This window comes from Carcharhinus amblyrhynchos, chromosome 15 (genome assembly GCF_965287045.1).
Source record: "Carcharhinus amblyrhynchos chromosome 15, sCarAmb.v2.hapA, whole genome shotgun sequence".
Classification (NCBI taxonomy): Eukaryota; Metazoa; Chordata; class Chondrichthyes; order Carcharhiniformes; family Carcharhinidae; genus Carcharhinus; species Carcharhinus amblyrhynchos.
In genome coordinates, this window is record NC_137338.1 from 31,157,576 (window position 1) to 31,171,401 (window position 13,826).

At 40.4% G+C, this 13,826-nt stretch overlaps 1 protein-coding gene across 4 annotated transcripts in view; it reads right to left on the minus strand.

Annotated features, from left to right (window-relative positions):
* The window catches only part of ttc3 (tetratricopeptide repeat domain 3), a 98,392-nt gene that overhangs the window by 39,750 nt on the left and 44,816 nt on the right, over window positions 1–13,826 (minus strand). For all 4 annotated transcript variants that reach the window (XM_080203733.1, XM_080203731.1, XM_080203732.1 and 1 more), the window contains exons 18-25: window positions 13,007–13,133; window positions 10,058–10,180; window positions 9,667–9,768; window positions 3,704–3,796; window positions 2,849–2,913; window positions 1,873–2,015; window positions 1,263–1,574; window positions 190–441 (exon numbers count right to left, since the gene is read on the minus strand). In XM_080203733.1, the coding sequence (XP_080059859.1) occupies window positions 190–441; window positions 1,263–1,574; window positions 1,873–2,015; window positions 2,849–2,913; window positions 3,704–3,796; window positions 9,667–9,768; window positions 10,058–10,180; window positions 13,007–13,133 (1,217 nt within the window). The remainder of the gene's footprint in view (window positions 1–189; window positions 442–1,262; window positions 1,575–1,872; window positions 2,016–2,848; window positions 2,914–3,703; window positions 3,797–9,666; window positions 9,769–10,057; window positions 10,181–13,006; window positions 13,134–13,826) is intronic.

Below are 13,826 nucleotides of genomic sequence, written 5' to 3' on the forward strand. Positions count from 1 at the left end.
AAACAAGACAAATTAAGAAAGATTACTTTGTTCATCTGTAAATGGCTCGTGTAATTAGCATATTTTCACTATCTGTATAGTCACCCTCCTATTATTGAAAATGGAATATTCTAACTAATTTGAAGAGTCAATACTAATTAGCTTTGGTTCTTTGCTGTTTAATGACACCCCATTACTTAAAATACATACCCATTGCATTAAAATATTCATCTAAAGGATTTTGTAGAGAAGGGAATTGTTCTCTCTTCTCTTCCAACATCCATATAAAACTGCGGGTTTTTGTAGGTGATTCCTGTTTCAAATGTTCTACAATTTCTTTACTGCTATCAGACAGTGGTAGATCAATCTTAGATGCATCCAGCAATTCCAGAAGAGAGCTCAAGTCCAACTGCTCTATGCAGTTTGAGTAACGAGACAAGAACAGCTCTGCTGCTTCACGACCTGCAATTAATTAAATCATTATATCAGGAACAACAATAACAGTATAAAAATTATTTATATACTAAATAACCATATGGTCTGCAATCTCCATGGAGTGGCAATCATTGGCAGGTTGGCAATACAGAGTGGGAAGGGACTTACCTCCGCTGTAATCCCAAAGCCTCTGACTCGCCCAACTTCCCTTACTCAGGATGGGAGACAGACTGGGAGGTGAGTGGGTGCATGGTCATGGTTGGACTGCGAGGAAGGGTTGGGGGGAGCGGGGGTATCCAATGTACGGCTCATCTGGGTCTTTAAAATAGTCACCCTAAAGTTAAAGGTGCTTGTTTTCCTTCTGATTCTTTCAGAGTAACTGAGGGTAAATCTGGCAGAACCATCCAAAGTTAGAGATTTATAATCGCTTTGTTGGATGGTTCTTGTACCAGCCCAGTTGTCCAAGGGGAGTTAGCCCAATTGCATAATTGCCAGGTAAACCCATACATGGGAACTTCCAAGAGGAACTCCCTCTCCCATCATTAGAAGTTATGGCCCAATTTACTTTTCTTAAACTTTGTCCTCTTGAACATCTTGCTGAAACTGAAACAATTCCAAAAGATTTGGAATTATATTCCCGTATTGGGAACTGTGACCTTAGCCCTGCAAACATCACATTAAACTTTCCCTTGTTTTAACATTCAATAGATCTTTCTTCACTTATTTATAGTTCTCCCACTATTCCCACATTCTGAAGTTAATTATTTGGGCATTTTTCAATTTCATAGAATGTAGTATCACAGCCTGTGTGCATATAAATTCATGTTTGCTTGCATTGTAACAATTACCTGCGTCATTTAACCAATTGATCCAATCTAACAGCTTGTTGTCAACCTCTTCGCACTTGCTAAGGATGTAGAGGAATTCCCTGGTCTTTATTCTGTTATTTTTCTGCACAATGAGGTCAAGAAGTTGGCCCATAACCTGGCATGGTTTGGAGGCACCTGTGGAAAGCATGTCATAGTCCTGCTCACTTAGAACATGAAAGGAAAGCAATTCTTGAAGTAAGTTTGGAACATTTTGCACGCCAGTTTTTATTTGTTCCTTGTTCTCAGTTATCAGCTGCAACATTCGATCACCAAGAGGATCCCAGGAATTGCCTGTGTAAATAAGGAAGCCAAGGTATAAAATGAAACATGTAATATGCACTTGAAATCTATACAACCTCATCAAAAATACTGTATGCACTAAACCAGATTACACGCAAACTATGCTTGTGTAAAAACATTCTGCACTATATTTCTAACCTCTTCCTTACTTCTTTTTTGCAATGCTCATAAGTTTTGCCCCCCTTCCTAGTCGATCTCATCATAACTTGACTTAGTTAAAAAAAAAGACATGCTAACTCGAAGATCATTAGGTTAAACAATCACTATAAATCAGTCAATTCATTTTTACTGGATTTAGAAGTGGCATCTTCCATGCTGTTATTCTTTTCAACTTTCTCTTTCATTTGTTTTTCAGCATGGTGTCTTGATGCTTCTTTTCTTAACTGTTTCCTGGCTTGCTTACGGTCTTCTTTCATCTTCAGCTTTGAGGCACTATTAGGGAACAAAGAAAATAATTGAATCAGTGACAGATGTAGATCATGGCTGAAAAGGTGAAAAACAGTGAACAAGAGATGATTGCAGCAAGAAAAATACTAAAAATAAGAACTGAGGAGTAACAATGAGGACAAGTGCTAACCTAGTTAAGGGGAAGATGGAGACCCAGCAAGCATTGTAATAATGATAGCAACGTAGACTGCAGTGTGTGCGAGAGAGAACTAGACCACCTTCTTAAAAGAAGAAATAGCTGCAGGTTCCGAAGTGCCAGATACCAACTGTTCAAAAGTGCATGCAATTTAAGTATTCAAATATAAATTGATGTGAAAAGTAAAAACTATTGAGAAGACATGCAGCTAAAATGAAATATTAATGTCAGATCAGATGTGGCAACAACCTGTTGAATTCAAGCTTTTTACTAAGCAGAGAAAAATAAACTAACAGGAATTCCTCTTGTAAATACAATGATGGAAATCGACAAATATTCAAAATGTTCCAGCCATATTATATAGTTTACAACACGAAAAGTCATTCCCGTTCAACACAACGTAAAAATCATTTTAGGTAAGCAGCAAAAAATCATCTTTAAGATGAAGTTTTAAAACCATGAACATCTTTTCTAAATATTGGAAGGCATAACATATGGATGCCTCTTTAGCATCAACCATTTCGTTGCTGGAGGCTGTGTTTACATGCATGTATAGGGCCTCTTCTCTCTGCCCAGAACAAAACAGAAAGGCAGCACCACTCATGTTTGTCTGATTCAACATCAAACCGGGGTTTGTGGTCTAATCCTTAAAAACTTGTGACAGATAAAAAAAATCTTTTACCTTGAACATTTCTGTTTCACAACTGTTTTTGAAGGGTCTTTGCTTTTTACTATTTTAGCCTCAAACTGAAAAACAACGCAATTCACATTTAATGAGGTTAAAGATGGACTATCCAATGCTTAAGAAGTGAAACAAAGTACATGGGTCATTAACAAAGCATTCTTTGATCCTTACCCATTATATCTTAAAATTGCTAGGTAGGTTGCAACATTCTATTTCAAAATGTATTAAAAAAAACACCATCAGGTAATTTGTATGGACATCTCTTCAAAACCAAATAGGTGGCACTATCGATCAGACTGCCAAATGCAATTCAGGGTGGAATCATCCCAGTTTCAGGTCAAGTAGACAATTCACTGTTGCAATGTCAGCCATGCCCCATCACTGAGTTTAATAGTCATGGTTAACCCAAAGCCCTCACTGAAACAGCTTTAAATTTCATGATGCAGAGCCCAAAAGACTGCAGTTCGGAGAGGTTTGGCTGCTTGCCTGTTTCTGGTGCCTAGAGACAGTTTGCCACTACCTCTGCCTTGGAAATCACTTCTGAAGGAAGTTCCCTTCTCTTGGTCCTAAAGCTCCTGCACAGAGTTCCCCCTGCTTTCACACTTCCCATTCACCTGAACTTTCCCATCCCATCCCTAACTGTCCCCCTCTCCTCAATGACCTGTCGCAGTCCCCCTCTCCTTGTTCTCATGTAACTGTCATCATTCCCTCCCTAGCTATGACATAAATAATACACTTGAGTCTTCATTCCCAATGTACACCACGAGAGATCAATATAAAATTCTGAAACACAACGATCGTGAAGAAAAGCAATTGTTTTGCTGTAGTGATGTTATTAGAGAAGATTCTTACCTCACATTTCACAAGACCCTTAGAATTAAAGATGACAATTTTTGAAATTTGCCCTCCACAGTCGGGTGTAAAACACGGACTTCTGAGAAAATCCTTCAAGACAAAAAAAAAAATTGATCTGGCTAGTTTTAATTTTAAATAAAAATAAATGTTGATCTATTACAATCTACCAGGAGTCCAATCAGGGTGAATTCCTTAAAACACATTTCAAATTTATACTAGGATTGCCTACCATGATCAGTCAATAGCATTCCTGTCTCTGATTCAGAAGGCTGAGGTTTGAAGTCCCATTACAGGACTTAAGTACAAAAATTAAGGTTCACACTAAAGTATAGCACCAAGGTGCCATCTTTCCAACGAGTTATTAAACTGAGACCCTGTGCACCCTCTCAGATGGTTGGCATTATTTTACAGAGTTATCCCTGGGGTCATTATTATGTTATATTGATGAGGTCAGTTAGCTCCATTGGCTGGATACCTGGTTAGTGGCATAAAGTCACGTCAATAGCGTCGGTTCAATTCCCGTACCAGCTGAGGTTATTCATGAAGGCCCCGCCTTTTCAACCTTGTCCCTCACGTGAGGTGTGATGATCTTCAGGTTAAATTAAGACTAGTCAGCTTAAAGGGGAAAGTAGCCTGCGATCAATTGAGACTAAGGCAATAATTATTAAGGGTTGGTTTAGCTCATTTGGCTGTAGTTATACACAGCTGGTAGTGATACACAGCAATGCCAACAGTGTGGGTTCAAATCCCATACCAGCTGAGGTTATTCATGAAGGCCCCACCTTCTCAACCTTGCCCCTTGACTAAAGTGTGATTATCCTCAGTTAAATTACCACCAGTCAGCTCTCTCCCCCTCAAAATGGCACAGCAGCCTTAGGTCATCAGGGACTACGGCAACTTTAGCTATATATGTGGTATTTTGCTGCACACAAATTGGTCATTGCTATTCTTACACTGAAAGCAGTGACCACAATTAAAAATAAATCCTTCAGTGGCTATAACGTGCGTTGGGTTACCCTGGCACTGTGAAATGCACTATATAAATATAATTCTTTCCAATCTTTCAAGTGGTCAACAATTTGCATTTATATAATATCATTGTAGCCAAACTTTCAAATTGAGTTTATAATTCACAAAGAACAACTGGCATATCTCCATTGAGACAAGAGAACTGGTTATATAGCTTCCCTCACAGTGCCAGAGACATGGATTCAATTCCCGATTTGTATACTGTCTGTGTGGAGTTTGCATATTCTCCCCATGCCTGCGTGGGTTTCCTCCGGGTGCGTCAGTTTCCTTCCACAATCCAAGGATGTGTGGGTTAGGTGAATTGGCCATGCTAAATTGTCCTTTAGTGTCAGGAGGGCTAGCTAGGGAAAATGCATGGGGTTATGGAAATAGGGCTTGGGTGGGACTTTGGTCGACCAACCTCGATGGGCCAAATGGCCTCCTGCACTGTAGGGATTTTATGATTGAAGGAAACTCACTCATCATGGGACACATGCCGCTCAGTCAAAATCCTGGAATTCCCTCCCTAATAGCACTATGGGTGTACCTACACCTCAGTTCAAGAAGACAGCTCACTATCACCTTCTTGAGGGCAACCTGGGATGGCCTAGCCAGCGATGTCCACGTCCTATTAATTAATATTTTTAAAAAGGCAGAGGCACGCCTCCATGAATTACCACAGCTTGTGTAGTGATTGAACACACATTATAATTATCCTATTCTACACTCTAGCCAGCACAGCTAAAGAAATCCCACTATAAATTAACTAACTTTTCAATAATTAGCTATGTAACTGAAAAGTTCCATATTATTAACATTGCAATTTCCATGCAAACGGTTTTCCGATGCTATGCAAACAATCGAATTCACATGGTCTGTATTTTAAAATCCACTGACCCATCCATCTTGAAAAGTGACTAACATAATGTTAGGCTGCAAAGTGGTGTAGGGGGCAGATGTTGCTTTTCAATCCTTAGTGACATTTGATTTGATTTATTATCATCACATGTATTAACATACAGTGAAAAGTATTGTTAGTTGTGCGCTATCCAAAGCATACCGTTCATAGAGAAGGAAATGAGAGAATGCAGAATGTAGTGTTACAGTCATAGCTAGGATCAGAATTGAGTCCATCATCAAGTCTTTTGCATCAATGACTTGGACTCAAACTTGTTGCAAATTATTCAAATATATAGGTGACACCAGAATAAGAGTGGAGCTGGAGGAGGCAGCTTAGAAATTACATGTGGGTAGCAGCAACTTAAGAAATATACTACAAAGCACTGCTCATTGTTAGAAAATGAGAAACGTACATACTCCTAGATTAGTGTTGATGCTGTTGAGAACAACAAAATAAAACCTTGAAACCTCATAATTTTGATAACCAGTATGTCTAACCCATGCAGGACAATCAACAAAGCCCACAGAATATTCAAGTGCATAGCCAAATTAGAAAAAATAATAATCAAACTACATGGAGGAGTTTTGGTCAGACCAGATTTTAGGATGGATTTCCAATTTGCAACCCTACTGTAGAACAATTCTCATCTTTAAGCCATGGAGCACGAAGGTTGTGGTGAACCTGGTCAGGAAGAAAAGAAAGGTGTATAAAAGGTTCAGAGAGCTAAGAGATGTTAAGGATCCAGAGGAGTATAAGGCTTGTAGAAAGGAGCTTAAAAAGGAAATTAGGAGAGCCAGAAGGGGACATGAGAAGGCCTTGGCGGGTAAAATTAAGGAGAATCCCAAGGCGTTCTACAAATATTTGAAGAGTAAAAGGATGAGAAAAGAAGGGATGGGACCTATAAAAGGTGAAGGGGGAAAAGTCTGTGTGGAACCGGAAGACATGGCAGAGGTGCTTAATGAGTACTTTGCCTCGGTATTCACGGTGGAAAGTGATCTGGGAGGTTGTACTACAGGTTTACGGCAGACTGAAAAGATTGAGTATGTGGATATTAAGAGAGAGCATGTGTTGGAACTTTTAAATTCTATCAAGATAGATAAGTCGCTGGGACCAGATGGGATGTACCCCAGGTTATTGTGGGAGGTGAGGGAAGTGATTGCAGAGCCCCTGGCGATGATCTTTGCATCGTCAATGGAGACGGGAGAGGTTCCGGAGGATTGCAGATGTGGTTCCTATTTTCAAGAAAGGGAACAGGGATAGCCCAGGAAATTACCGACCGGTGAGTCTGACCTCAGTGGTTGGTAAATTGATGGAGAGGATTCTGAGGGACAAGATTTATGAGCATTTAGAGAATGATCAGGAATAGCCAGCACAGCTTTGTCAAGGGCAGGTCGTGCCTCATGAGCCTAGTTGAGTTCTTTGAAAATGTGACTGAACACATTGATGAAGGAAGAGCGGTGGACGTGGTTTACATGGACTTCAGCAAAGCGTTTGATAAGGTCCCCCATGCAAGACTTCTTGAGAAGGTGAGAGGGCATGGGATCCAAGGGGCTTTGGCCTTGTGGATCCAGAACTGGCTTGCCTGCAGAAGGCAGAGAGTGGTTGTGGGTGGGTCTTTTTCTGCATGGAGGTCGGTCACCAGTGGAGTGCCCCAGGGATCTGTTCTAGGACCTTTGCTGTTTGTCATTTTCATAAATGACCTAGATGAGGAAGTGGAGGGATGGGTTAGTAAGTTCGCCAACGATACGAAGGTTGGTGGTGTTGTGGACAGTCTGGAGGGATGTCAGAAGTTGCAGCGTGACATAGATAGGATGCAAGACTGGGCGGAGAAGTGGCAGATGGACTTCAACGCAGATAAACGTGCAGCGGTCCATTTTGGCAGGACCAACGGGATGCAGGAGTACAATATCAAGGGTAGGAGTCTTAGCTGGGTTGAAGAGCAGGAGGATCTTGGGGTCCGGGTCCATAGGACTCTTAAATTGGCCTCGCAGGTGGAGGATGTGGTCAAGAAGGCGTATGGTGTACTGGCCTTCACTAATCGAGGGAATGAGTTTAGGAGTCAGGAGGTAATGCTGCAACTTTATAGGACCCTTGTCAGACCCCACTTGGAGTACTGTGCGCAGTTCTGGTCACCTCACTACAGGAAGGGTGTGGAAGCTATTGAGAGGGTGCAGAGGAGATTTACAAGGACATTGCCTGGATTGGGAGGCATGCCTTATGAAGATAGGTTGAGGGAGCTAGGTCTCTTCTCCCGGGAGAGACGAAGGTTGAGAGGCGACCTGATAAGAGGTTTATAAAATGTTGAGAGGAATAGATAGGGTGGATTCTCGGAGGCTATTTCCCAGGGCTGAAATGGTTGCTACGAGAGGATACAGGTTTAAGATGCTGGGAAGCAAGTACAGAGGAGATGTTAGAGGTAAGTTTTTCACTTAGAGGGTGGTGAGTGAGTGGAATCGGCTGCCATCGGTGGTGGTAGAGGCGAACTCACTAGGGTCTTTTAAAAGACTTCTGGATGAGTATATGGGATCTAATGGCATTGGAAGTTACAGATAGTTCTATGGCGTGGTAGGCATAGATGTGATCGGCGCAACTTGTGGGCCGAAGGGCCTGTTTGTGCTGTAGTGTTCTACGTTTAAGATACAAAGGAAATAATCATACAGGAAGCAATGCAGGGCAAAGGTGTTTGGCTAATTTCCTTGTGTTAGACCCTGTTATGAGAAAAGACTGAAGAATCTGTGGTTTGCAGTCTTGAAAGTGATGATCTAAGAGTCATAAAAGATAGCAAACAGAATAGAAAAATTAAATCCCATAAACTAAATTCCAAGAGCTGACACTGGTTCAAATTAGTAAATACATTTTCAGGACTGATTTGAAAGCAGTTCTTCATAAAATTTTGATTGATAGATAGATCCACTTCCAGATAAATTAGGGGTGAGAAAATTTAGAATCATTTAAGTACTAATTGGATATTTCAATGCTAGTACTTCTAGATTTGAATGTCTGAACTAAAATGTGCACAGAATCTTTCCTCATTTATATTTGTGATAAAAATTGCATTGTCACTAAAACAAAAGTAGATTTTGGAATATGGGCTGTGCAATAATTGCCTGTAAAAGTGTGAGATATACATTCTACTTGGTACAATTTGAAGTTCATGAGTAAATTCAATTTAGATCACATCACTCAAAATAAATATATCATTTGCCTTGGTGCTTTCCAAGTTGAACATCAAAAACAAACTACATTTTAATGATAGAATCTCTACAATGCATAGCAGACCATTAGGACCATCAAGTCTGTGCTGACTCTCTAACAAAGTATTTTACCTAGCCCCTCTGCCCACCCTATTCTTGTAACCCCACATATTTACCATGGCCAATCCATCTAGCCTACACGCCCTAGGATACTAAGGAGAATTTAGTATGGCCAATCCGCCAAACCTGCACATCTTTGGACTGTGGGAAGAAACCAGAGCATCAGGAGGAAACCCACGTAGACACAGGGAGAATGTGCAAACTGCACACAAACCAGAGCACCCAGAGGAAACCCACACAGACATGGAGAAAATGTGCAAACTCCACACAGACCAGAAATGAACCCTGGAGCTGTGAGGTCACAGTGCTAACCACTGTGCCACCATGCCGTCCATTTCTGCATATCAACCATATCTGCAAAAATAAATTACATTCAGCTAATGTACTTTGTCAAAAGTGATTACCATCGTTTTATCTTTATTTTGTTTTTATAGAGGTATCACCTGCCTATCAATCTTGAAACGGGATTGATGGAGCTACCACACACACCAGATTATTTAGCAGTACTTGGATGGGAACAAGCAAAATTATATAATTTGTGTTCTATAAATGATAATGGACTGACAAAGAATCAATGTAAATGCTGCAAGCGTTTTGATTGTGAATGCAGTTTCATTTCAGGTTACTGTAAAACTCAGCCACTCATCTATTCATTTTGTGCACAATCACATCCATGCTCACATTATTATTGAAATATCATAAATATGTATCAACCTCCATTTATAAAGGGAACTAACCTTGTCATTTTTATCTTCAAAGGATGTTGCCTTCAATTTCTTCCAACAGTTGATATGGTATTCCACACGGCACTGTAGATAGCACATCACTTGAATAAAACCCTGACATGCAAGAATCAAAATGTTCAAGTGGTATGTATTGCCTAGTTAGAAAAAGTACTTAATTTCTTCCAGATACAATGGACGTTTTATTGACTAAGCTGAATACAAAATCAGAGGTAATTGTGACTGGCAAAGAAACTAGTAAAAGTCCAACTTACTTTTTTTTTAAGTTTACTTTTTCATAAGACGCCAGTGGCGCTAGCCAGGCCAGCATTAACTGCCCAACCCAAGTGAATTTCTCTATTAAAATTGCTTTGCATGTGCTATTTACATTTAAAAAAATCATTACCTTAAAATCTGGGTCTGAGAAGTATATTTGGACCTTAGAATGTCCTTGGCAATGTTGATAGCGGCAGGTTGCATCAGATTCTGGAGGGAATCGGCACTTCCCTATGTATTCTTCCAACATTGCCTGGAAGTTACATAAATAAGGAGCAAATTTACATTGAAAGTTTTCAATCAAACAGAATAATACATTTGTTTTCATTAAGAAATCTAGATGTTGGACTAAGGTCTATACTGCAGGATACCAGCAAGATTGAGGAATGAGACAGGTGAATCAAGTTGTCATAAATGAAAGAAAACTTTTTAAAATGCTGAAGAATCTAGGGATGGCAGAGGTTTAAATTTCACAGCAGAGCACCTGGAAAAGAACAAGTCAGCCCAAGAGACTGACCTACAATGGGTACATTTTTTCCTCTTGAAATATATTAGCACACACTTATCTGCATGAACATACATTTGCCGGAATAAGTCAAAAAATTGTAATCGACAATATTGAAGCTAGATAAATATCTAGGCGTGGGCTTATCTAAAAGTATTAGATGAAATAGTTCAGGAAGGTGGAATATAATAGACATAAATCTTCTAAAGCTTGAATAAATTTGGAGGTAGTATCGGAAGGAAGCAACATTATACTAAAAGATACGTAGTTATATGTCCGATGAGTTTCATTGGTGCTAGGAAATTTCAACTGAAAATCAGTCAGGGACAAAGTAAATGAGAACACAGAGTACATGTTGTTTACAGTAGGTCAGCACTTGTGAAAATAAATGTGTAAAATTCTTCAATAGCTCCTGATGAAGTGGATACAGAAGAATCAATGGATTTTAAATATATAGATTTTAGAATATATTTGGAAGGTTTCCTCAGCTTATTACTCACTCACTGAGGCACCTGCAGTTGGAGCCAACGTCGCAGTGAAGATAGGAAACAGTTTGAGAGATAAGGTAAGAAGCAGATTCTAGTCACATAGGAGAACTTTGCAAATGATTTATTTTCACAAATGCTGACCTGCTCTTAACAACATGTACTCTGTATTCTCACTTACTCTGTCCCTGACTGATTTCTGTTGAAATTTCCTAGTACCGATGAAACTCATTGGACCTTTAGCTACCTACCTTTTACTTTGGTATAATGTTGCTTCCTTCCAATATTACCCCAAATCTATTCAAGCTTTAGAAGATTTATATCCATTATATAGGAGATATTCCCTCCAGTCCTAGAACATTGTCAAATATCTGCACCTCTTGAAAATCCCAAATTTTTATCTTTCCAGCATTGGTGGCCGCACCAGCATTAATTCTTTTTAAATTCATTCGTGGATCATGGGTATCACTGGCTGGCCAACATATATTACCCATCCCTTGTCGTCCTTGAACTGAATGGTTTGCTCGGCCATTTCAGAGGGCAGTTGAGAATCAATTACATTGCTGTGGCTCTGGAGTCACGTGTAGGTCAGACCGCGTAAGGAAGGCAGATTTCCTTCCCTAAAGGACATTATTGAACCAGATGGGCTTTTCCAACAATCAACAATAGTTTCATGGTCATCAGTAGATTCTTAATTCCAGATATTTTTTATTGAATTCAAATTCCACCATCTGCCATGGAAGGATTCGAAAACCCGGGCCCCCAGAACATTAGATGAGTTTCTGGATTAATAGTCTAGTGATAATACCACTAGGGCATTGCCTCTCGTAAAGCTGAGTGGCAGCAGATGCCATTTAAAGTGAAGTAGAATACCTTTGACACCAGAAAAGAAGTTGAAAGAGCAACCAAAACATGGGAACACAAGGTTGGGTCAATAAATGTAGTACACAGGTCTAAGTACTAAGTCATTAAAACCCAGTTAACAAGTGCAAAATGCAATCAAAAAGAGGGGTGGGATGCTCATCATCATAGATACAAAACATAGAAGCAAGCAAGTGTGATTGTAGTTACATAGAATACTACAGTGCAGAACAGGCCACTTGGCCCATCGATTCTGCATGAACGCATGAAATGCCCTGACACTTGTAATATTGGATGCCCTGCCCAAAGAAATGTAAATGTTAACATAATATACATTTAATGTAGCTAAACATACCAAGTCATTTCACAGCAGCATTAATAAAATTTGACACCAGCTTTGAGATAAATGTAAGTGTGAAAGGAAAGAGGCAGAGAGAGATAATGGAGCGAATTTCAGAGCTTAAAGGTCTGGCAGCTGAAGGTACAATTATCAGTAATATGATTAAAAATCAATGTTGTACAGAGGCCAAAAGTGGATGAATGCAGAGATCTTGCGGGTTATGAGACTGGAGAAGTCACAAGGTTTATTTTAGAATATTATAGAGAATTTACAAGGTAGACATTGGGCAGGATTTTCCCATCCTGCCAAAGGTGACCTCAGACCACCCCGCAATGGGTTTCCCCAGTGATGGGGCAGACAAGCCATGCAAAATGCTGTAAACATTGGCAGGACTGGGAGATCCCACAGGCGGAAAATTGTGAGTTGTCTCTGCCACGGGAAAATATGTTGTGTGGGGACCTGGAAAATCCCACTCACCAAATCCATGATAGCCTTCACAAAGAGAAAATGTAGAAAATAGAAGTTTACAAATTCAATTCAGGTGTTTCAAAGGGTGGTAGAGACTTAGAAAGTTGATACAGCTTATGACAAAATGATATATGAGGTTCAATGGCCCAACAAGGCCTACTCTTCGCCCTATAAGTTTAATTAATTGTTAGAAGAGTAAATAAAAAGCATGGCCAGAATTCTCCAGCCGTTCGCACCAGCAGGATTTTCTGGTCCCGCCGGTAGTGCACCCTCACCTGCGGATTTCAACCAGAATGGGGTGATGTCAAGTGGCGGCACCACAGAATCCCGTCACTATCAGACAACACGCCAGCTCCTGCTAGCGGGAAACATGCAGCTGGGAGGCTGGAGAATCTCGCCCCATATCATTAAAACAGTTACCTTTAATTTTTCATCCTGTGTTTCTTCAATAACAACAGTTGTTGTGGGCCATGTTAGTATGCCTGGAACAATCTTATGGTTTACCATAGTTAAGGATTTCATGAATGGGTCTAAAGCATCAGCAAATCTGGAGGGAAAACCACAATAGAAAATGGAGAAGAATCAGAAGAAACAAAAACCAACACTGTGGGTGGCATTTTACGACCTCACTCAATCCGTGACCAGAAAATCTCGCCTGAGGTCAACGGTCATTTCATTTGTCCCTCCCTCGTCCGCTCCGGTTCCATGACGGGCAGGGCAGTAGAATTCTGATGCGTTTCAATCAGTTGCAGCTGTATTCTAGGCAGCAGATTGAGGGAGCAGTGGGATAGGGAATGTTGTGGGGGAAGAGGAGGGAGTTGGGAAGAGTAGACAATCACAGTATGATCCAGCTCAGAATAAGCTATCTAATGGGACCAAAGCTGTAACTGTACAAGGCTCTGACGTGGAGATACCGGCGTTGGACTGGGGTGGGCACAGTAAGAAGTCTCACAACACCAGGTTAAAGTCCAACAGGTTTATTTGGCAGCAAGAGCTTTTGGAGTGCTGCTCCTTCATCAGATGAGTGATGGTGTTGTGAGACTTCTTACTGTGCCCACCCCAGTCCAACGCCAGCATCTCCACATCATTAATTACTGAAGGAAACTGCTACACAAATTGTTACTAGTTCCTGAAAGGGAACAAAGCAGAACTTATCATAACCACTGACCCTGGATAACACAGGAAAGTGGAGTCAGAAATAGGTTATTCATTTCCTCAGATTCGTTTCTGGGATGAGGGT